Source organism: Arachis ipaensis, chromosome B3, assembly GCF_059453495.1.
Source record: "Arachis ipaensis isolate K30076 ecotype BB chromosome B3, ASM5945349v1, whole genome shotgun sequence".
Classification (NCBI taxonomy): Eukaryota; Viridiplantae; Streptophyta; class Magnoliopsida; order Fabales; family Fabaceae; genus Arachis; species Arachis ipaensis.
Genome location: NC_142438.1, coordinates 113,947,171 through 113,969,614, shown reverse-complemented (window position 1 = coordinate 113,969,614; position 22,444 = coordinate 113,947,171). Strand labels below are relative to the sequence as shown.

Genomic DNA, 22,444 nt, shown 5'->3' with positions numbered 1-22,444 from the left:
AAATAAACTCGACAAAATAAGCAAAAAGACAAAAGAGAAATCAACCACTACCCAGCTCAGCTCGGAGAAGAGAGGGATTTCCTAGGAATTTCTTTGTATCAAGATAGGGAGGCTGCCCCCAGTTTTCTTCCAACATAGTCACAAAGGCTTTCTCAGCCTCATCTAACATCTCCCACGTATATTTAGACACCATTACATTCTTTTGCCATTCTAAAAGAAAAGTAGGCTCGTCATTTTCATCCAGAAAAAAGGGCCGAGCTCCCTCAACAGCTCGGACCCTGAAAAAGTAATTCTTAAAGTCACGAAAAGATTCATCAAACATGAAAAAAACCGTCTTCTCCTGGGAAGCTCGGAAAGAAACCCAGGCGGCCTTCTTCTTAACCACCCCAGGCTTTGTCAAAACAAAGAGATAAAAGAAGAGGGACTGCAAAGCAGGGATACCTAGTTCGTGACACAGCAATTGAAAGATTTTTATAAAACCCCAGGAGTTGGGGTGAAGCTGATATGGAGCTACGTTACAAGACCACAATAGGTTGGTCTCAAAGGGGGTAAAAGGAAGAGTAATATTCATTTGACTAAAAAAGAAGTCGTATGCATGGAAAAAGGGACGTTCTCCAACAACTCGGGTAGAAAAGCAAACCCTTTCTTCAGAGTTAGGGGATACAAGCTCATAATTCTTTTCATCACTACCATTACTACAAATCCTATGAAATTGCCTAAGCTGCTGACAAAATTCGGAGTCGACCAAAGAAACACACAGAAGAACCATAGAATCCACCCAATCGGCCATGCCCTCAGGGACTTGGGAAGATGTCTCAACAATATTTTTGCGAGAAGACATGAGGTCAACTAGTCCTACAGCAAGAAAGAAGAAAATAGATTACCAACCAAAAACACATCGGGCAAAAGTCAAAATCAACTCATAAGCAGAGCATGACTCAAGCATACAAGCAAGTAAAAGGAAAACCCCAAGATAAGGTCCAGGGGCATCCTTTAGAGGCAGTGACAGAGTAAGGACTCAAAAAAAATCTACGAGACTAACATCCCAACAAAATTCTCAGCAAAGAAAAGCCCTTTTTCAATCAAAAAGTAAACAACAAATACCAAACAGGAGGACATCAAAGACGCAACCTTTTTCAAAAGAATCAAACGAAGCCATTATTCCGGAAAGCTACAAAATCAAATAAAAAGGCAGTAAAACATGAAAAGCCCTAAAAAACCTCAATCATCAGGAGAAATGCCAGAAACACGCATCACAGCAACAATCGGGCATAACGACGCGAAAAAGTTCAAACTTTCCAGCATGCATTCAGACGAAAAATCAAAGCTTTACCAAAGAACCGAAGGCAAAGCGACGAAAGAAGTAAAGAAGCAGAAAGTAAAACCAACCTGGAAAAAGGAGAAAGCTTCAAAGAAGTTGAAGATGGAAGACAGAATCCGGAATCGCCTTTAAAAGAGAGCACCAACAATCGCCAAGCAACGTCGCTGGAAGAAATGCGAAAATGCAAAAACAGAAAGTGAGAAAGAAAAGGGGGAAGTTACAAGTAAAACAGAGAAGAGAAACCGTTTTTTGTGTGTAAAGTTCAAAATAAAAGAGCCAAGGGAAACGGGACATTAAAAATTAATTAATGAGGGTATTAAACCCTCGCACATTCCCAAGACCAGAGCGCTAATACCAAAGCGCGCGCTTAAGAAAACGTTCCGCATTCAAAAAGATTCTACAGAGAGGAAGTCGGATGCTCGAGTTCAGCTTCACCAGAGAAGGATCGAAGTCCCAAAACTAAGACTCGACCTCAAAAGAAAAACCGAGCTCGAGCAGGGGCACTGTTCATACCCTGGGTTGAACTGTCCGATCCGGGATGTTTAGCGACAAAGCGACCGACCTCTTCAGGTCAGACCATCCGACCTCTTCTCAAAGAGCTCGGCCAAATTGCCAGGAAAGCCCAATAAAGGGTCCAAATAGAGGAACACGACCCAAATCATAAGGTAGCCCAAGCCTATAGAGATAAGGGCGGTTCCCTTGAAGATAAGATGACCTCGCTCAAAGATAAGATAAGATAAAGATAACTAACTTATCTTATCTAAAAAAGGTCACTTCTCACCATTATAAATACACTGGAGCACCCAGGTATAACTCATACTCTGATTCTACTAAAAACCTGCTTAATACCCTTGCTAACTTAAGCATCGGAGTCCTTTGCAGGTACCACCACCCTCCGGTGACAGAGGATCAGCAGCATTACCAGTCGGACGCGACTGCTCTGGCCACCACCCACACGCCGGACACGTCATCGCCGATCAGTACAGAAAATCTCGTCCGAGATCGACCTACAGTTTCAGGTAACTCTCGGAACACATATTATATAAATATAGTTAATATTTTTATATTATATAACTATTTGTTACTTATGAATCTAAAAAAAATCTAAGTTTTAACCCCTATGCTATCTTGGAGGGTTATACTTTATATTAAATTTTTCAGCATCAAAAGTTTCGATAATGATTCTTTAGATGCTAATGTGTCAAATGATAATTTTTAATAAAATTTTAAAAATTGTTTGTTGTTCCGTTTTAAATTCATAAGTTTATAAAAACATAAATTTTCTTTGAATTTGAACTAAAACACATAAATTGGATTTCTATTCTTATTCGTTTTGATTTTTTTATATTTTATTTTAATTTAAATGGAAGTATTTCTTTATTGACATTTATGTTTTAAAATTAGTCAATAATCTGAATCAGAGCGTTCGATAGTAAATCTATTTGTATACAATATATACATGCTACAACATATACATGCTAAATCGATTGGATTCGATTTACTATTAAAAAGTGTAAATCTAATTTAATTGGTTCGATTTACATACATGCATGTAAACGGTTTTATTTTAAAATATTAGTGTAATATTAGAGATTATTTAATTTATTTATGTCATTTATCCTTAATTATTTGTATAAATTATATATTAAATATAAAAATATATACTACAAATAAATTAAATAAAATATATATTTATATACAAATAAATTATGATTAATTTAATAAATAATTTTTTTATGTATACAATATTTTTTAAGTAGATATTACCACTAATGTATCTTATATCTAAATGAAGTACTAACATAGTAACATGAGCCCATATATATTTAATTCAACTTCATCCGCTAGTCCAAGCAAATTACCTTATAAACCAATTTGAATTTAGTCGACTACTCAACTCAAATCTTTAAATATTTAAATTCATTGTGGATTAATTTTTTATATGCTGGATTAAGAGATTCTATGAAAAAAAAATACCTTATTCCAAGCAGCACCTAAATCTAAAAATTTATAAAATAGACTTTTCCTTTTCTTAGGAGATTTTGTATCATTGAATTTTTTTTTTTTTCAATTTACTTTATTACATGTTGATTTTCTAATATTTTTCTTTGTAAAACAACTATACATTAGCTTAGCAACACAATCCTAGCCTCCTATGCTTCTTCAACAATCAAGGCATTAGGAGATCCCGCATCTTGTTATCGATGCATTTGGATTCATTTCTTTGATTTGTCACACTCACAAAGACAAATTTAACCATCCATGTGTTTGCCTTAAATTTCTAAAATTAAAATAAAATAAATCTGACCTCATTTCCGAGAAACAATTAAAACAAAAAATGTACAAAGGAGTGTTCATTTACATTTACAAGTTACTTGGTAGCATTCTCTGAACTATCCCAAACAAATTAATTTAAGGAATGAAATGAAGGAATTCAAAGCTCCCTAGACGAACTCTGCCAAACTTCAACAAAGTGTTGGTCTCTCTTAGTGAGGAACATCCTGCTACCACCGAAGGCTAAATTGGTAATTTTAGCACCACCCATATCCTGGACCCTACCCATGAGGTTCTTCTTGAAAATCCTCCCTCCCTCAACGGACACACTCTCACCAACCTTCTTGTTCCCCATAACCACCTCCGACCAAAGCTCCACGTCACCACCTTTGGTGCAGAACACTTGGTTCCCCTGCGTCTCCACCTTGCACCCAATCCCTTCCTTCTTCCCATTCGTCACTTTCCTCTTATCACCGAGACACACCCACGTGTTGCTCGTGTTTCCTCCACTGCTCAAATTTCGCAGATCAATGTAGAAGGCCTCGCCGGAGTTCACCCCGACCTTGAAGATCACTGATAAGGGATCAGAAACTGCCACGTCTGCGAAGCAATCCACCTTCTCCGGCAGCTCCCACACCACGTTCCCTGACCGCACGTCCCACAGCCTCACGTTCCCGGAGACGCCCGAGGGGCCGCTGTGGGACCCGGACGCCATCAGGAGGTTGTATCCTTCCACCCACTGTAGCTTCGTCGCCGGGATCGCCGAGTCGATATCGGCGCCGTAGATCTCGTTGTGGCCGATCTCAGTGACGGGTTTCAGGCTCTGAAGATCGTAGACAACGATGGTGTTCGAGTTCCGGCGAGAAGACTCGAAGCTGACGAAGAGTTCCTCCCGCGAGGAACCAATGGCCTGAACGGTTGAACCCGATCTCGTCACGTTTTCCCAAGTTAGGGTTTCTCTTACGTGTCCCTTATTGAGGTCGAGGATCTGCAAGCCGGAAAAATCGGTGGCGCCGGCGGCGGCTAACGATGGAGATAGCGCCAATAGGGAGTCCACGGCTGTGAAGTGGGTGAGGATGGTAGATTTTCGGCGGAGGGACCAGTCAAAGGTGGTGATCTTGGAACCGTGGGCCACGTGGACGGAACCGTAGCGGGTGGTGGCGATAGTGGAAGGGGAATCCCTTCCGTTCAAGGGCAGTAAGAGCGATTTGTGGAGGTTGAAGGGCTCGAAATTGGAGGGGCTTGAGAGAGAATTAACGAGGAGATTCTCGATGCCATAAAATTGGGATTCCAAGATTAGGTCTTGGAGATCGAATGATTTGGCCTTGGAAGGGAGGTTGCCGGTGCGGAGGAGAGAGAGGAGGAGAGAGAAGATTTCGGGGTCTCTGTCGACAAAGGGTGCGTAGTACGGTGATGATGCTTCGGCGATTTTTGAGAAGAAGGTTTTGGGACCTGCTGAAGTTAGCGTCTGCTTCGTCGTTTGGAAGAGCTGCCCACCAACGTCGATGGTTACTATGTTGGGTTGCCATTTAAGCACACCTCCATCTGCTTCAGAACTTACAAACGGTGGCATTTTCTTCTTTTATTTTTTTGTTTTCTTGGGGTGTTTGGTTTTGTGCAGCCTTGTTGTGTTTTTTTGAAATGCGATGAGAGAAAGCAGTGATAGAGGATTCAGAGTTGAGACTTGGTATTTGGTGAATGGTGAGAGAGGAGTCGGGCTGTTACTTTTATATTAGCAGTTGTTGAACTTTCTGTCATGTTTCTAGTATGAATTCGTTGCCAAAGGAGTAGGATCTTGAAATTCTAGAAGGTCTAATCTGGATCAAAGTCAAACTTACTTGGTCCCATTCTTTTAGTAATAATAATAATAATATAAAAAATAAAACAAGAAAAAATATTGAAGCATCTTAGCTTTCAGTTTTAGATATATGACTAGCTAATATTTAATTAATCGGAAAAAAAATTATGGTGTTAATAGCCGCCCGAAATGGACCATTTATTTTTGTAGGAGAAAAACAAGGCTGGCTGGCTATCTTTTGTCGAGCAATGCGGCGGGGATCCTCCTGTTGTCCTTCCCCTGCGCTATTTTCCCACGTTTCATTTTCACATTTTACGAAAACCATAATAAGGTTTGACATTCAAATATGGTGTCTAAAATTTTTTTATTCATAAAAAGATATTAAAAAAAATAAAATTTACTTTATAATTATAAAAAATTAAAAATAGCTAAACATTAATTTATATTGATTTTTATTAAAAAATTATATTAAATTTCTAATCAATTTCTCAAAACAAAATCACATTTTTTTTAGAAATCACCGTCTATCTTTTTTTTTCATAATTGTTCAATCTTTTTTATTTGGTATTTAATATGATTTTTTTTATAATTGTTCAATCTTCTTTATCTGATATTCAATATGAGTTGTAACTAAATTTTATTGTATTTTATTCTTAATTTAGAACACAAGTATATAAAAAAATATTTTAAAGAAAGGTCTTTAAGTCATAATGCTAAAAATTGAAAAAAAATTAAGATACTAAGAAGGAAACAAAAATAACAGTGAGCGAAACAAGAACAAAAAGATATGACGGTCTTTATCAATTTTTGGGTATGAAATATGGGGGAAAGGTATATATATAAGATCGAAAAGAATCGAGAAAGAAAAACGATATATTTGGATACAACTGTTTATCATGGTCCTTAACCCTAACTACGTGACTCCTTCTACTAAGCCACTCCCGCAACCAAGAAGTTGTTCGACTACTTCATTAGAGTGGACTCCTCCACTACCTCCGTCTGCTCAGCAGTCCACTATTTCGACGACGTTGCCTCTAGCAACAGACATTGCAATGCCGAAATCCTCTCACGGATCCCAGCCAAATGCCGCTCCACCACCTCCCATCGTACGGATAACGATTTTGCTTGATGGTTTAATAGCGTGAGTACTATTTTAAGTCTTTAATATGCATATTATTTTAGTTAGTTAGTTTAGTTTAGTTACACTCAATCTTATAGTTTTAGTGGATTTAAGTTGTTAAGATATGTTCGATTTAGGTTAGTATGTTTGAATTGTTAAAAGTGTTTGAGAATTCTTGATTATTGATGAATGTTGTTGCTTAAGTCATATAATTTCATACTGGTTTGTTTGTGAATTGTTGATGGATAGATTTTGTTGCACATTCTAGTTATAGATGAATCTTTAACAAAATTTCTAAAAAATCTAAATATAATTGAAGTTTATAGATTATGTCAAATAATTTTTTAGTAAACTACTAATATTAAGTTTTGAATTGATAGGTTTGCGCAAAATAACAATGCATATACACAGGAGTGTACTAATGTCATCAAGCTAATGTACGACCACCTGTGACTGAGCTACAAGAAGATTCTTACTAAGATTAGAGAGCGGTTGTTTTAGAAGTGGGTGGTCAAAACTCTACATATTCAAATCTTAATTTATATCTTCTAAATTGTTTAATCAAGTATTTAATTTCGATGGACTATTTGGTGAATGTTCTTTGTGTAGGAGAAATTTATATGGAACAAGACTCACGATACCATGATCAGAAAGATCTTCAATCATCAGATGGCAAGGCAGCTGCAGTAAATGATGGGGGACATATATGAGCGGCGCAACTACCTCACTATTTGGCTTCGTCCGGACCCTAAGAAGACACTGTATGTCTATTGGAAGACTAATGAGGGGTTCAAGTATTGCCGTCTCACGAACAGAACTAACAGGGCATCGGCCAGGTCGTCGAAATATATTGGTGGGTTAGCGACTTTTATGAAGACAAAGACCAGGCTGGTATGTAACTTGTTTCAATTTGTTATTAAGTTCGTTTTGTTTTTGAAATATAATGTCATTATTACTTGATTTAACATGTTATTTCAATCTATGTAGTCCAAGCTGTTGAGTCGTGATGCAACAATGACAGAGACCTTCAAGTACACTCACACCTTAGAGGAGAATAAGAAGAGATTTGCTAATCAGTGATCTGCGGATCATTATGTGAGTAAACATCATGGGTATAAAGTTTTTAATTAACTGCAGTCCTAATCATAACATGTATTACAATTTCGCTGTAGGTGAAGCCGATCCTGACACGGTTTGGCGTGAGACCACATATGAGCCATATAAGAATCGCGTCTTCGAGTTGGGATCGTTTTTCACTGACAACCAACGCACTTTCACACTGAGACATTCATCTTCCTCTACCACCAGCCGGCCCGTCGATCCCGCGGACGGCATCTATTTGAGGGAGCAAGTGTTGGAGCTCACCTAGAGCCTTCACCAACAGGCTCAGCAGCTACAGCAATTTAAGGAGAAATATCACGAGATCCTCACATGCGTCTCAGACACATATTCTCTCGGGTTGGAGTAGAGGTGGGAGCTGGAACGACTTCAGCGGATGGAGCAATAGATGGCAGTATACCAAGATTAGATGCAGGCCAGTAACAGCGGCACTACTGGTGGCATCAGCGCTGCTACATGGGCACCAACATTACCGCATAGTTTGCTGCCTCAGCAGGACCAGGGGGATGACGATGACAACAATGACTATCAGGATCTTTAGTTATTAGAGTTTTGTTGTAGACTATTTCATTATATATTTTATTTTTTTTACTTTTAATTTTTTTGTAAACTTGATATCTAATTTACCATATTTAGTTTCTATTATTTAGAATTTGACTACTAATTGTGTAAAAAAATAAATTTAAATAAAAAATTAACAACCTATTGTGTAAAAAAATAAAAAAAATTGAATTTACCGGGAATAAAATCCGCTGGTAATTAGGTGGGAAAGAAAATAGTGGAGCACCAAAATTACCGGGGGATTAAATAAAGAATCTGTACAGAATCCGACGGTATCTACTGGCGGATTGAAAAATTCAACGATAATTTGTTACCGACGAAGGTTATACCGTCGGATTAATTCTGACGAAAAATTTGCAAATAAATCTAACAATACTCAACATTTTTCTTGTTGTATTTTTAATGAGATCCTAGTGTTCAAGAGAATGCCATATGAGTGGAAGAAAAACACTTTAGTCTCTATTTACAAGAATAAGAAGATATATAAAATTATAGAAACTATGTAGGGATCAAGCCAACGAGTCATACAATAATGTTATAGGAGAGAGTGATAGGATAGAGGTTTAGATAGAAGACATAGGTCTTCAAAGAACCATTTTGGCTTTATGTTAGGCAGATCTACCACCGAAACTATATACATATTGAGGAGGATGACAGAGAGATATTAAAGTAACAAAAAGATCTACACATGGTATTTATTGATTTGGAAAAAAGTATATAATAGAGTACCAAGAGAGGTTCTATGAAGGTCTTGGAAAAGAAAAGGATAAAGATTACATATATTCGTGAAATTAAGAATATGTATGACGGGATTACAACTAGCGTGAAGACTCAAGGTAGTGTGATAGAGGAGTTTTTTATTGGTGTCAAATTGCACCAATGATCATTGGTGTCAAATTGCACCAATGGCGCCAACAACTTGGTACGCACAATTGTAATCTCAACTCCTTGTTACAACTCCGCACAACTAACCAGCAAGTGCACTGGGTCGTCCAAGTAATAAACCTTACGTGAGTAAGGGTCGATCCCACGGAGATTGTCGGCTTGAAGCAAGCTATGGTTATCTTGTAAATCTCAGTCAGGCGGATTCAAATGGTTATGGAGAATTGATAATTAAAAGATAAATAAAACATAAAATAGGATAGAGATACTTATGTAATTCATTGGTGAGAATTTCAGATAAGCGTATGAAGATGCTTTGTTCCTCCTAAACTTCTGCTTTCCTATTGCCTTCTTCCAATCATTCATAATCCTTTCCAGGGCAAGCTTATGTTGGGTTTCACCATTGTCAATGGCTACCTCCCGTCCTCTCAGTGAAAATGGTCCAAATGCACTGTCACCGCACGGCTAATCATCTATCGGTTCTCGATCATGTTGGAATAGGATCCATTGATCCTTTTGCGTCTGTCACTACGCCCAACACTCGCGAGTTTGAAGCTCGTCACAGTCATCCCTTCCCGGATCCTACTCGGAATACCACAGACAAGGTTTAGACTTTCCGGATCTCAGAAATGCTGCCAATAATTCTAGCCTATACCACGAAGACTCTGATCTCATAGAATGGAAGGCTCGGTTGTCAGGCGAGGCAACCATGCGTCATGAACCAGGAGGCTAAGAGATACGCACTCAAGCTATTGCTAGTAGAACGGAAGTGGTTGTCAGGCACACGTTCATAGGTGAGAATGATGATGAGTGTCACGGATCATCACATTCATCAAGTTGAAGAACGAGTGTATATCTTAGAGAAGAAGTAGGCGTGAATTGAATAGAAAACAGTAGTACTTTGCATTAATTCATGAGGAACAGCAGAGCTCTACACCTTAATCTATGGTGTGTAAAAACTCCACCGTTGAAAATACAAAAGTGATAATGGTGATCATTGGCTTCGGCCCCAGAGAGGGAACCAGAAGAGCCAAGATAAAAATACAATAGCAAAAGGTCCTATTTATAGAGAACTAGTAGCCTAGGGTTTACAGAAATAAGTAATTAATGCAGAAATCTTCTTCCGGGCCCACTTGGTGTGTGCTTGGGTTGAGCATTGAAGCTTTCACATGTAGAGACTTTTCTTGGAGTTAAACGCCAGCTTTTGTGCCAGTTTGAGCGTTTAACTCCAGCTTTTCTGCCAGTTCTGGCGTTTTGACGCCAGAATTTTTATGCTGACTTGGAACACCGGTTTGGGCCATCAAATCTCGGGCAAAGTATGGACTATTATATATTGCTGGAAAGCCCAGGATGTCTACTTTCCAACGCAAATGAGAGCGCGCCAATTGGGCTTCTGTAGCTCCAGAAAATCCGCTTCGAGTGCACGGAGGTCAGAATCCAACAGCATCTGCAATCCTTTTTGAGCCTCTGAATCAGATTTTTGCTCAGGTCCCTCAATTTCAGCAAAAAAATACCTGAAATCACAGAAAAATACACAAACTCATAGTAAAGTCCAGAAATGTGATTTTTATTTAAAAACTAATAAAAATATAATAAAAACTAACTAACACATACTAAAAACAATGCCAAAAAGCGTATAAATTATCCGCTCATCAATCATCTCTAAGCTTATATATCTTCACATTGATTTTGGAAGTGCTTACTAAGCATATCTAGAAACCAATATCATAGTGTTTTCTTTTTGTGATGATATCATCTTTATAGAAGAAACAATAAAAAATTTAAATTAGAAGTTAGAGGTGTGGAGATGAGCTTTAAAAGGGTATGATTTGTGCATAAGTCACAGTAAAACAGTATATATGAAATGTAAGTTTGGTAATCGAAGGAGAAACAATAATACAAAAGTAAAAATTAGAGAAACTATATTGCTGCAAGTAAAATGTTTTAAGTATTTTGGGTATATCATACATGATAATAAAAAAAATTGAGGAGGATGCAAAATATTGGATACAAGTGGGCTAGTTAAATTAGTAGAGTATGTCTGGTTTTATACGCGATAAAAATGATAACTAAAACTTAAAGAAAAATTTTATCACATTGACATTAGACTGTCTATGTTATATGGAACATAGTGATGAGCAGCAAAGGATGAATATGAACTTAAGTTAAATGCGATAGAGATGAGGATATTGAGATGGATAAACGACTACACAATGGATAAAATAAGAAATGACGATATAAGATAGAAAGTTAGAATAACACTAATTATAGAAAAGATGGTAGAATCTCGTCTTAGGTGATTTGGGCATGTAGGAAGAAGATCAACAGAGCATCCGATTAAAAGGGTGGATGAGACGAAAGATAGACAAGCAGCGAATGGTAGAGGAAAACCTAAAAAAATCATACATGAAGTGGCCAAAGGAGATTTACGTGTCAATAGTCGACCCACCTAGTAAAATATGACTTTGTTATTGCTATTGTTGTTATTTGTATTATCGACTTAATGATCAAAGGGTCATAACATTAATGTCATTCATTAACCTAATATTTATATGAGAAAATCTTTACATACAAGTGTTTTGCGATTACAAGCTTTACAAGACTAAAGAGAACGAAACCCACTAAACGCGCTGCTTATGTTACGTGCCTCTTTAACAGACTTTCAAATCAATTCAAATCAATTAACACGCAAATATATAACTTCCATTTTTTAAAAGATTTCGTTTTCTTTTTCAAGTTTCTTGCCAAATTTGTTAGATCTCCTTCGTGCGTTCTCTCTTTGCCTTTTCATTCGTTGTTTTACCTGCATTTTCTCTTTCTATATTCTTGCTTCGTTTTTTTTTTTGATTTTCATGGTTTCTGAAATCAAGCTTTGAAATCATTTTGAAGATAATGGAACTTCAAAAATACACCCAAATAATTATAGAAATACACCCAAACGATTACAGAAATACACCCAAACGGTTACAGAAAGGATTACAGAAATACACCCAAAACATGGGAGAGACAGTATATTTCTTCTTGAAATCTTTTAATGTTTTACTGGTTAAGGATGAGGCACATGGCAGAGACAATCTAGAAAAAAAAACTTAGAAGAACAGTAAAATAGTACCTTGAATAATGTTTCTTCGTTTTTCGGGTGATTTTTTATGGAGATTTGTATATTTTCTTCTTGATTTCTTCTACTCTTCGCGAGGAGTTGAAACGTTTCTGTAGAATCGTAGTTTGTTTCAAATGTCGCTTGAATCTTGACGGTTTGCGTTTTGATTGAGGAAGAAGAGGAAGGGTGAACATGTTGTGGAAGGGTGATTAAGGCCCGTGCATTGGACGCTCGATTCTAAAAGAGTGGTGCGCATTTTTTTCTTGGATTTGGACCAACTTATATAGCTTGTAAGCCAAAAAGACTTGTATGTGTAGCAGGCCTGTATTTATATAATGTATTTTTTACCTCTTAACAACAAAGAGAAATCCATCAAACTCTACAAACTATATATATCTCACATCTCATGTTTTTGTGATTTTATTTTTAACATTCTATATTTATAAAATTATTATACCTTTCAAATACTTACTAACTTGACAAGTGTATCTTTCACAAGTACACCATAACTATTAACGAGTTGACTCTTACCACAATCATCAAACAACTTACAGCAAAAAATTCTCTAAATAAGTTATAGTTCGAAGTCACTACATTACTTTAGCAACATGCTATATGAGAAAAATTTCGGACAACAAACCACATCCTCGATGAGCTATGCATTGAAAAAATGTTTCCGATGTCGGAACAACTCTATTTCCGGTTTTGTATTATCAATCACGCTAATATCACTTGATATTTCATTACCTGCCTCTTTTACTCCTCCTTCTCAATCAACCTTTTCCCTCTTTTCCACCATCTCTCTTCCGTCCAAACAAATCGCCTTTGCTCCTTATTTAATATGACTTTTTGTGTGGCCCTTCCTAGGGATGGCAAGCAGGGAAGCCCGTCCCACCCCGCCCCGCCAGAAGCCCGATCTTTGGCGGACTGGCCCGCCCCGCTTCGTCTAGTGAGGCGGTCCCAAAATCCCAGCCCGCCCCGCCTAACGGCGGGCTGGCGGGCTAAACCCGCCAAATATCCTCTTTTTTATTTTTAACTATTAAATAATATATATAAAGGCATAAAAAAATCTTTTCTGTTTTTTACTTTTAACTATTATAATTTCTAAAAGTATAAACAAATTATAATTTTTATATTCAGAAACATTAAAGTCTTGTAATTATAAATATCTAATAAAACATAATTATAAACCAAGTTTTCATCCAAAACATATTTATAAATATTGTTCCCAAAGCAAAATAAACATAATCCAAAACATAATTATAAATATTGTCTCTAAAACAAAATAAACATAATCCAAAACACTCAATTTTCATCTTCATTCTCTTGTAAGTTGGGTTGGGGAAAGTTAGGTTTTGGTAAAAAAAATTGTAAAAATACCCCATACTAAAAAAAATACTAAGCCCGGCGGGAAAGCCCGTCCCGCCCCGCCAAAGCCCATCAAAGCCCGCAGTTTAAGTGGTGCAGGTTAGGCAGACTTTTGCTATTTGGCGGTCTCAATTTTTCAGCCCAGCTCACTTTTTTTGGCGGATTACGCGAGCCGACCCAACGGATTTAGACCCGTTTGCCACCCCGAGCCGTTCCCACAATAGATTCATCTTGGATGACTATATATTGGGTAGCTTAAATTTTCTGTTCTTCTCTATGTTATTGTGTTTTAACATAACCTACCTAATTTGTAATTAGGCATCTTGTGTGAATACTTTTTAAGAGTATAATAATAAAAATTTTTAAATTTTTGATGAATTTAATATAAAAAAAAATTATGTTTTCAATAATTTTTAATAAAATATTTTTTATGGTGTTTCTAAATGTGTCCTTAGCACACGTGTTTGTAAAATTCATTTGTTTTTTTAATCTAATTGTTTTATAATAAAATGTGTTAAGTATTTATTTGTCTAGTATGAATATTAAAACAAAATAAAAAAATAACACTCTTCATCGTCTCATCTGCAAAATTAAAATAACGTATTCTTTAGTCATCTTGACCAAAATACCATTTAATTATTATTATTATTATTATTATTATTATTATTATTATTATTATTATTATTTGGTTAATTCAAATATATTTATTATTAATATAATAAATTTTATTTATTTTTAATATTTATCATTAATTATGAAATATATTAAAGATTTAAAATTAAATATTTTTATAATAAATTATAATATTTGTTATTAGAGTAAAGTATTGTTTTTGTTCCTAACGTTTGGAGTAAGTTCTATTTGTGTTCCTAACATTTAAATCGTCTTATTTGTATCCTTAACGTTTATAAAAGTGATTCAATGTTATTCTACTATGAATTTTACTAACAAATCAGATTATATTTTTTAATTATTCTCACTTGAATGCATTCATTCTCAATTAGGTCTCACTTGGATGTGTTCGGTTTTAATATTATACCCACTATTTGTGTTTAGATTCAATTATGTCCCAGAAAAGTGAATTATGTAAATGTTGTAGGAATTAGTTTCAACATTAGATGAGCTATTTTTCGGAGTAGATCATCGATTCTATCTCAGACATTTGTATTCTAACTTCAAGAAGAGATTTTTAAAACTCAAACTAAAGCGCTAATGATGTGTAATTGACGGCAGGATAACATTGAATCACTTTTACAAACGTTAGAGATACAAATAGGACGATTTAAACGTTAGGGACACAAATAGGATTTACCCCAAATGTTGGGGACAAAAACGATACTTTACTCTTTATTATTATTGTTAATATTATTTGAATCAACTAAATAATTGTTACTAATTTATATATACAATTATAATGTTTATTAAAAGATATTTTGATCAAGTGGAGTAAAGAATATCCATGTTATTTTAGATGAGTGTGTATACTTTATAGATAGAAAAAAAAGAATTATTTAGACATCTCTCAAAAAAAATGTCATTTTGACTAATAATTTTAATGAAAATCACAAAGGATGAATATGTTGACAAAAGTAATTCTTGAGACATCTAGAAAAGTAAAAATTAACTGAAAATTAAAATATCAAATTTAAAATTTATTAAGAACTAATTTAAATATTTACTCATTATTTTAATAACAACTAAAGACAGAGAGAACAGTTACCAGATATTTTTTTTTTATATCATACTAACTGAATATACATCTTATTCAAAGTTCAGACCAATGAAACCATAAACATTTCAGATAGAACCAAAGAAAGGATCACGTGTGATCCGACGCTTCTATTTGCAACTCCCTTGTTGACTAGGGCTATACGGTTTCTTTCTTATGTCAAGACTCCATGAGCCAAAGAACAATTACCAGATTTTAATATTGAATGAGGATTTGACAACTTTAAAGACAAAAATTGTGATGGTCAATCGTGCACGTATGTGGTTGAATTGTTGAAATGTTGGAAACATGTTAAGAACCTTCCTTTTTTTTTTTTTTTTGTGGTCATAATAGAATCCTCTCTGTTTAGTCAACTAAGAGGTATAGACTTGACCAGAATTGCTGAACTAGGCCCTTTGTATCTCATGCCAGGCTAGTATTTTAGATCTGAGGTTAGTCCAGTATCTTTTGGCCCAACCCATCCGCGTAAGCAGCACTACTCTTGTATCGTTCTTGTCTCCGACCAAAAAGGCAAAAACATATATAGTGCGTTTTAAAACAGAAATTTTGATAAGGATAAAAAGATGGTACGGTAGCATTGTCTCGCTCTGTTCAGGGAGCACTTCTTCTCTCATAAGGAGAGTTTTGTGAGAACTTCGGGTTCTTCTCCAAAAAAAAAAAAGAATTTATTTTTAGCCTTGAATCAACCAGCAGATCTTCTTTCTCACATAATATTTACCCCTTTTGAACGGTCAAAACCACCTGAACCTAAAACACACAACATTTAATCTTCAATATCTCTCATCATGAACAACATTGAAGAAAAAGTCATAAAGCTTAATAAGCTTGGAGAGCTGGGGTATAAAAAAGACTGCTTAAATGTAGTGGGCAAGGTAATAAGTGACAAGGAGATAAAGTTCAAAACATACAAAAATGCTTTGCTAGGAATGTGAGGAAACCCTCAAGGAGTGGCAATTACAGACATTGGATGGAAGAAGATACTATTCAGCTTCAAAGACAGGAAGAAAGAGCTGCAAATCATGCAGAATGGACCATGGAGTGTCAAAGGAAATATGGTTAATCTTCAATTATGGAGGGAGGGCGAGTCAGTTTTTGAAGTTGACCATGATTACATGGAATTCTGGATTTAAGTGCATGGCATTCCATATGACTTCATGGAGAAAGAAACAGGTATTCTCATCGGAGAAATGTTAGGAGTTTTGGTCGAAGCGGAAGAACCAAAAACGGATGGAGTCCTGAGGAGAACTTATCTGAGAATCAGGGTGAGTATTAACATTACTAAGGCTTTACCTACAGGATTCTGGTTAGATAGAGAGAATCTGCCACCTTTGTGGGTTTTTTTCAAGTATGAGAGGCTGCCGGACAGCTATTGCTTCAACTGTGGTATACTAGGGTATGAGAAGAAAACATGCAAGAATCTGACAGCCATGGCATGCTGGGATCCAACTAAGAAGAAATATGCACCGGGACTGGGAGTAAGCCAGGGTCGATCAGGTCCAACCATGGGAGGAGGCACCTCAGAACAAGGAGGATGGAGGCAGGATGGGGAAGAGCAAGCGCGTGAACAAAGGAACCCTGAGAGAGAGAGAGAGTAGCGAAGAACGAAGCTCTTAGGAGAGTAGGTTTATGGCACAGAGAGTCTCACAGCAGAAAATCCGGGAGGAAAGTGTATGGAAAAATCAAATGAGGAGAGAAGAAGAAATGGCAGACGCAGAAGAGTAGGTAGAAGAAGTACCTAGAATCCTTGATTTTCAGGAAGAGGGGGATACGCAACAAGACCTAGGTGCAGCCTATAAAATCAGCAATCTAATTAAAGAGATAAGAGAGAGGAAGAATGAATGGGCCAACATCCAAAAGGCCCAAAAGGAAGTAAGGAGGAATGAGGCTAAGGAATCAGATGGAAATGGACAAACAAGGGAGATTGGGCCCAAAACAGGGGCCTTATACCAGCAAGCAAGGAAAGGTGAAGGATCTGGGCTGAATAAATATACAACTGAAGGGAAAGAAGTGAACAGCTATAAAATAGGAGAGTGGCAAATGGGCCTTGGAAATAAAGAAAAAGAAACCGTTGGCCAAGAATTAAAAAGGCTTATGTTAGCAAGGAAGTGGAACAAACAAGCGTGTGAAACCAGAATAGAAGAAAAAGAAAACCAAGAACTAATGAAGGGGGAAAAAGAGAAGAATGCTTTAAGAAGTCCAGCCGAGGAAGCACAGAAGACAAAACAGAAAGGTGTGGATCAACAAGTCAAGCCAGGGGAGAATATCTACTATGTTGAGTTAGCAAGTGATGATGATGAAGAGAAAGGAATGGAAGCACAGACAGATTGGGAAACGCAACTAGCAAAAAAGTTGGAATTCAAGCTGAACTTGAAGAGGAAACGAGAAACTAAACAGATTCCAATGCTAACTTATAGGGATGAGCAGGAGGATCAAGAAGACAGAGAACCCAAGAAGACAAAGAACAACTGCAACACCAAGGCTACAGGGGAGTATCAACTAGTTAAATATGGTTCTGGTCAAATTATAGGAATACAAATGGCTGAGGAGGCGGGCCTAAACATGCCCCAACCTCAGCCATGAGTATCATTTGCTGGAATTATCGGGGAATAGCGGCTGCCCTGACAGTTTCTGAGTTGCATAAACTTTGTAAAAAAGTTAAGCCGCTTATAATGTTTTTAATGGAAACCAGGGCCAATTAGGAAAGAATGAATAGGATAAGAAGAAGGTTGAATTTTGACAAGTTATTTTGCATAGAACCCCGGGGCCTGTCCGGTGGGCTATGTTTATTATGGAAATCTAATACTAATATTAATGTTTATGAGTGGTGTGATAATTATATTAAAGCTAGTATTAACATCAATAATGGTATGAAATGGCAAGGTGTTTTTGTGTATGGTAACCCAGTTTTCCAAAAGCGAAGAAGACTTTGGCAGGAGCTAACGGTAAGTAATAGGAGCAGGGAAGAACCTCAAGCGTTTTTGGGGGACTTCAATGATATTCTAAATCAAGACAAAAAGGTAGGCCTTCATCCACAGCCAAGAATTTATTTGAATACTTTTAGAAGGTTTGTAGATGAGAATCGTTTAATGGATATTGATCTTAAAGGCAGTAGGTACACTTGGTATAGCAACCCAAGAAATAACTTTGTCACTAGGAAAAGGCTAGATAGGGTGCTAGTGAATTGGAAATGCCTGAATATACATCAGAATGTTATTCTTAGAGCCGCTCCGGCCATAAGTTTGGACCATTGCGCCCTAATTTTGGAAACACAACCGAAAAATCGGATAAAAAAAGAATTCAAGTTTGAGGCCTTTTGGGCTGAGTATGAGGAGTGTGAAGAGGTAGTTAGGAGAAGCTGGGAGCAGGATGTAGGAAACAGAAACTGTTGGAGTCAGTTTAATAGAAACAAGAGTAGATGCATAAGGGAGTTGACGGAGTGGAGCAAGAGAAGGTTCAAAAGAGCAGATAAAGAAATAAAAAAAAAAGGAAAAAGAGATACATCAAATTCAGGAAGGCGATATGATAGACAGAGATCAGATAAGAGAAAGGGAGTTGAAGAACCAGATAACTGATCTTTGGAAACAAGAAGAAAAATACTAGGGGCAAAGATCAAGGTTGAAATGGCTAAAATGGAGAGACAAAAACACAGCCTTCTTTCATGCAACAACCATACAAAGAAGAATGAGGAATAGGATTGGCAAATTAAAAAATGAGGCTGGACAGTGGATACAGGGAGAGGAAAACATAATGAGGCTAGTAGAAACACATTTCACCAAATTGTTTACTTCGGAAGGGGATAGGAACATGGAAGACTGCATAAGAGATATATCTACGAGGGTCACGAGAGAGATGAATGATGATCTTATGGGAAAGATAAAAGATGAGGAAATTAAGGACGCAGTTTTTAACATGGGAAGCTTAAAGGCCCCGGGACCAGACGGGTTAAACGGACTTTTTTTTTCCAAAAGCATTGGGATATTCTGGGTAAAGAAGTGTGTGGTGTGATGAGGCATATCTTTGAAGATGGCAGGTTACCAGAGGACATAGGAGAAACAATTGTGGTTTTGATTCCCAAAGTGAGGCAACTGGAAAGATTGAACCATCTCAGACCCATAAGCTGCTGTAATTTCATATATAAGATTATGACGAAGGTCTTGGTTGGAAGGTTAAGGAAAGTTCTTGATGTCATCATATCTCCAGTTCAGAGCGCCTTTATAAAAGGCAGACTAATACAAGATAATATAGTAGTAGTGCAGGAAGTTTTTCACAAATTAAACGGAAAAGGAAATAATGGAAGCAATGACATAGCCATCAAATTGGACATGAATAAGGCTTATGACAGATTGGAATGGAATTTCTTGCAAAGGGTAATGGAAAAGTTCGGCTTCAGCAGAGAATGGGTGAAACTGATGATGAGTTGCGTTAAGAGTACCACTTATAGATTTAAGATCAATGGAAAATTGTCAGCCAAGATCCACCCTCAAAGGGGACTCAGACAGGGAGATCCTCTATCACCCTATCTCTTTATCATAGCAGCGGAAAGTTTTACCGTACTGATGGAAAGGGCGTTGACGGATAACCTCATTTCAGAAATAAGATTAGCTCCAACTGCACCGGTCATAACTCACCTATTATTCGCTGATGATTGTATCATTTTTGCAGGAGCGCAAGAAGAGGAGATTTACCAACTAATTCAGATCATAAACAAGTACACAGAGGCATCAGGACAGAGAATAAATACTGAGAAATTCGGTCTGATCTTCGGAAGCCAGGTATCGATTCAAAGGAGAGTAAATATTGAAGAGATCACCAGAATGGCATCGTGGGAAGAACCAGGAAGATACCTAGGATTACCAGCTACATGGGGCAGATCCAAGAACAAGGCGCTAGAGTGGATACAAGAAAAGATTCTAGATAAAATGCAAGGATGGAAAGAGAAACTCTTAAATCAAGCCGGGAAGGAGGTTTTGATAAAAGCTGTTATACAGGCGATTCCAGTCTATGCCATGAACATCATCAAATTTCTTAAGTCTTTTCACAGAAAAATTGAATCAGCAATTGCGAGATTCTGGTGGACTAACTACGGCAAGAATAGAAGTATTCATTGGAAGAGCTGGACAAAAATGACCAGAAGCAAATTGAACGGAGGCTTGGGGTTTAAGGATTTTGAATGCCAAAACACAGCTCTCTTGGCTAAGCAAGCTTGGAGACTTCTAAAGGAGGAAGATGCAATATGGGCTCGGATTCTAAAGGCCATTTACTATCCTAATTGCAGCCTATGGGAAGCGGGGAGAGGAAGGAACGCATCATGGATATGGAAGAGTATCTTGGAAGGCAGAGATTTTCTCAGAAAGAAGGGAAGGTGGAGTGTAGGAAGTGGGGAAGGAATAGATATCTGGGAAGATAATTGGGTGGTAGGAACAGAAAAGTTGAGGAGATTCGGAGAAACTCAACATAAAAGAGTGAGCGAGCTAATAAGAGAGGGCGAGGGCTGGGACTTAGAAAAAATTAGGGATATTTTTCATGGTAATGTGCTTGAGCTGATAACCAGAACGCCTATCAGTTTGATTAACAAGAAGGATCATTTTATTTGGCCATATAGGAACGACGGACCGTACTCAGTCAGATCCGGATACCAGGCAGCGAAGGAGGAGAAAGATACAAGGGTAGAGACAATGCTCGCCAAAGCTTCGACAAGCCAGAACTTGAAGGAGATATGGGAGAGGATTTGGAGGTTACCGGTTCTGGAAAAGGTCATAATGTTTTTATGGAAAGCGGTGTATGGAATTTTGCCAGTAAACGCGAAATTACATCAGCGCAGAAGTGCACCTACACCGATGTGCAGCATATGCCAGGAACAAGAGGAGACTATTCAACATATGTTACTATTATGCCCGTGGACTAGAGTGGTGTGGTTTGGATCTAGTCTTTAAATTGTGCCTACGGCTTTTAATGTGGGATCCTTTGAAAAATGGTTAAGGAGTACAATTGACAAAATCAAGACAGTGGCAGGAAATGAACATGACAAGGTATTGTGCAAACTAGGATGTGTGTGTTGGTGCATTTGGAAAGCAAGAAACCAGCACATATTCCAACAGACAAGACTCAATCCACAGCAGACAATAATTCATTCAGAACAGATTGCAGCAGAACACATTATTGCAACTAAGGGCTTAAACAGAGATAACAAAGATATAGCAGGCAGGAATGGAGAGAATAGAAGAATTACCTAGAGGCCTCCTCCTCGCAACAAGGTGAAAGTGAACATAGACGCGGCCTTTCACAGGGAAATAGGAATCGCAGCAACAGCAGCAGTAATCAGGGACTAGCAAGGAAAAATCATTACAGGAATAACATCAAAATTCAAAACAATATCAGTTTTAGCAGCTGAAGCACAAGCATATAGAGAAGCTATTATTCTCACAAAAAATCTGCAGATAAGGAACTGTATAATCGAATCAGATTGTTTACCATTGGTTCAAGCAATCAAGGCAAGAATGCCCTTAGCTGAAGCAGACGCAATCATTAGGGACATTCTGCTAATGCTGGAAGAGGCGCCGGATGTGGGAGCTACTTGGACTCCACGTGAAGGTAACATCTCAGCTCACCAACTGGCAGCGATGGCAGCAGGAAACCAGCTACAGAGGCAGCGGGCAGTATCTCCGCCTGTACAGGTCAGGAACATAATCAGAAAGGAAGCAGGATTCGCTAATCTTCAGAACAATCATCACAATCAAACTCAAGACAACCAGGTTTCAGTTTCAACCAACCTTCAAGAAGGTCAAAGTGATAAAGGATTACCGGGGCGGGTGGAAGCGGAAACCTGGAACAACCACGCATCACAGGGGGATCGGCGGCTTCAACCCACGACTTCGCAAAGGCTGATGAATGATTCCAGCAGGGACACTAGCAGTATAAGGAAGATGCTCAGAGGTGGGAACGAGATCAAATTTCAATCTGGGCAGAACCTTGCTCGGCATAGGGGCTGCAGCGGAGAAACCACAAATGCGAAATCAGCATCTGCAGGAATAACTCAACGACACCACCGGGAGTTGCAACGAGGGACGGACTCTGCGCCGGCTGAACACAGAACGCCAACAATGATTGAGATGCGAAAGGAAGCTGGTGAGTCCGCCCAGGAGGAAACATTGCAGGATCAGCGCCATGCATGA

At 37.6% G+C, this 22,444-nt stretch overlaps 2 protein-coding genes across 2 annotated transcripts; one reads left to right on the top strand and one right to left on the bottom strand.

Moving 5' to 3' along the window:
* Positions 1-3,588: 3,588 nt before the first annotated feature.
* Positions 3,589-5,396, bottom strand: LOC107630779 (BTB/POZ domain with WD40/YVTN repeat-like protein). Its single transcript, XM_016334009.3, has one exon. It carries the CDS (start codon positions 5,166-5,168, stop codon positions 3,756-3,758), a length of 1,413 nt encoding a protein of 470 aa, XP_016189495.1. The 5' UTR covers positions 5,169-5,396; the 3' UTR covers positions 3,589-3,755.
* A 16,373-nt stretch (positions 5,397-21,769) lies between these two features.
* LOC148572101 (uncharacterized) lies at positions 21,770-22,444 on the top strand. The gene has a single exon (XM_088507369.1). The coding sequence runs from the start codon at positions 21,770-21,772 to the stop codon at positions 22,442-22,444; it is 675 nt and encodes a 224-aa protein (XP_088363495.1).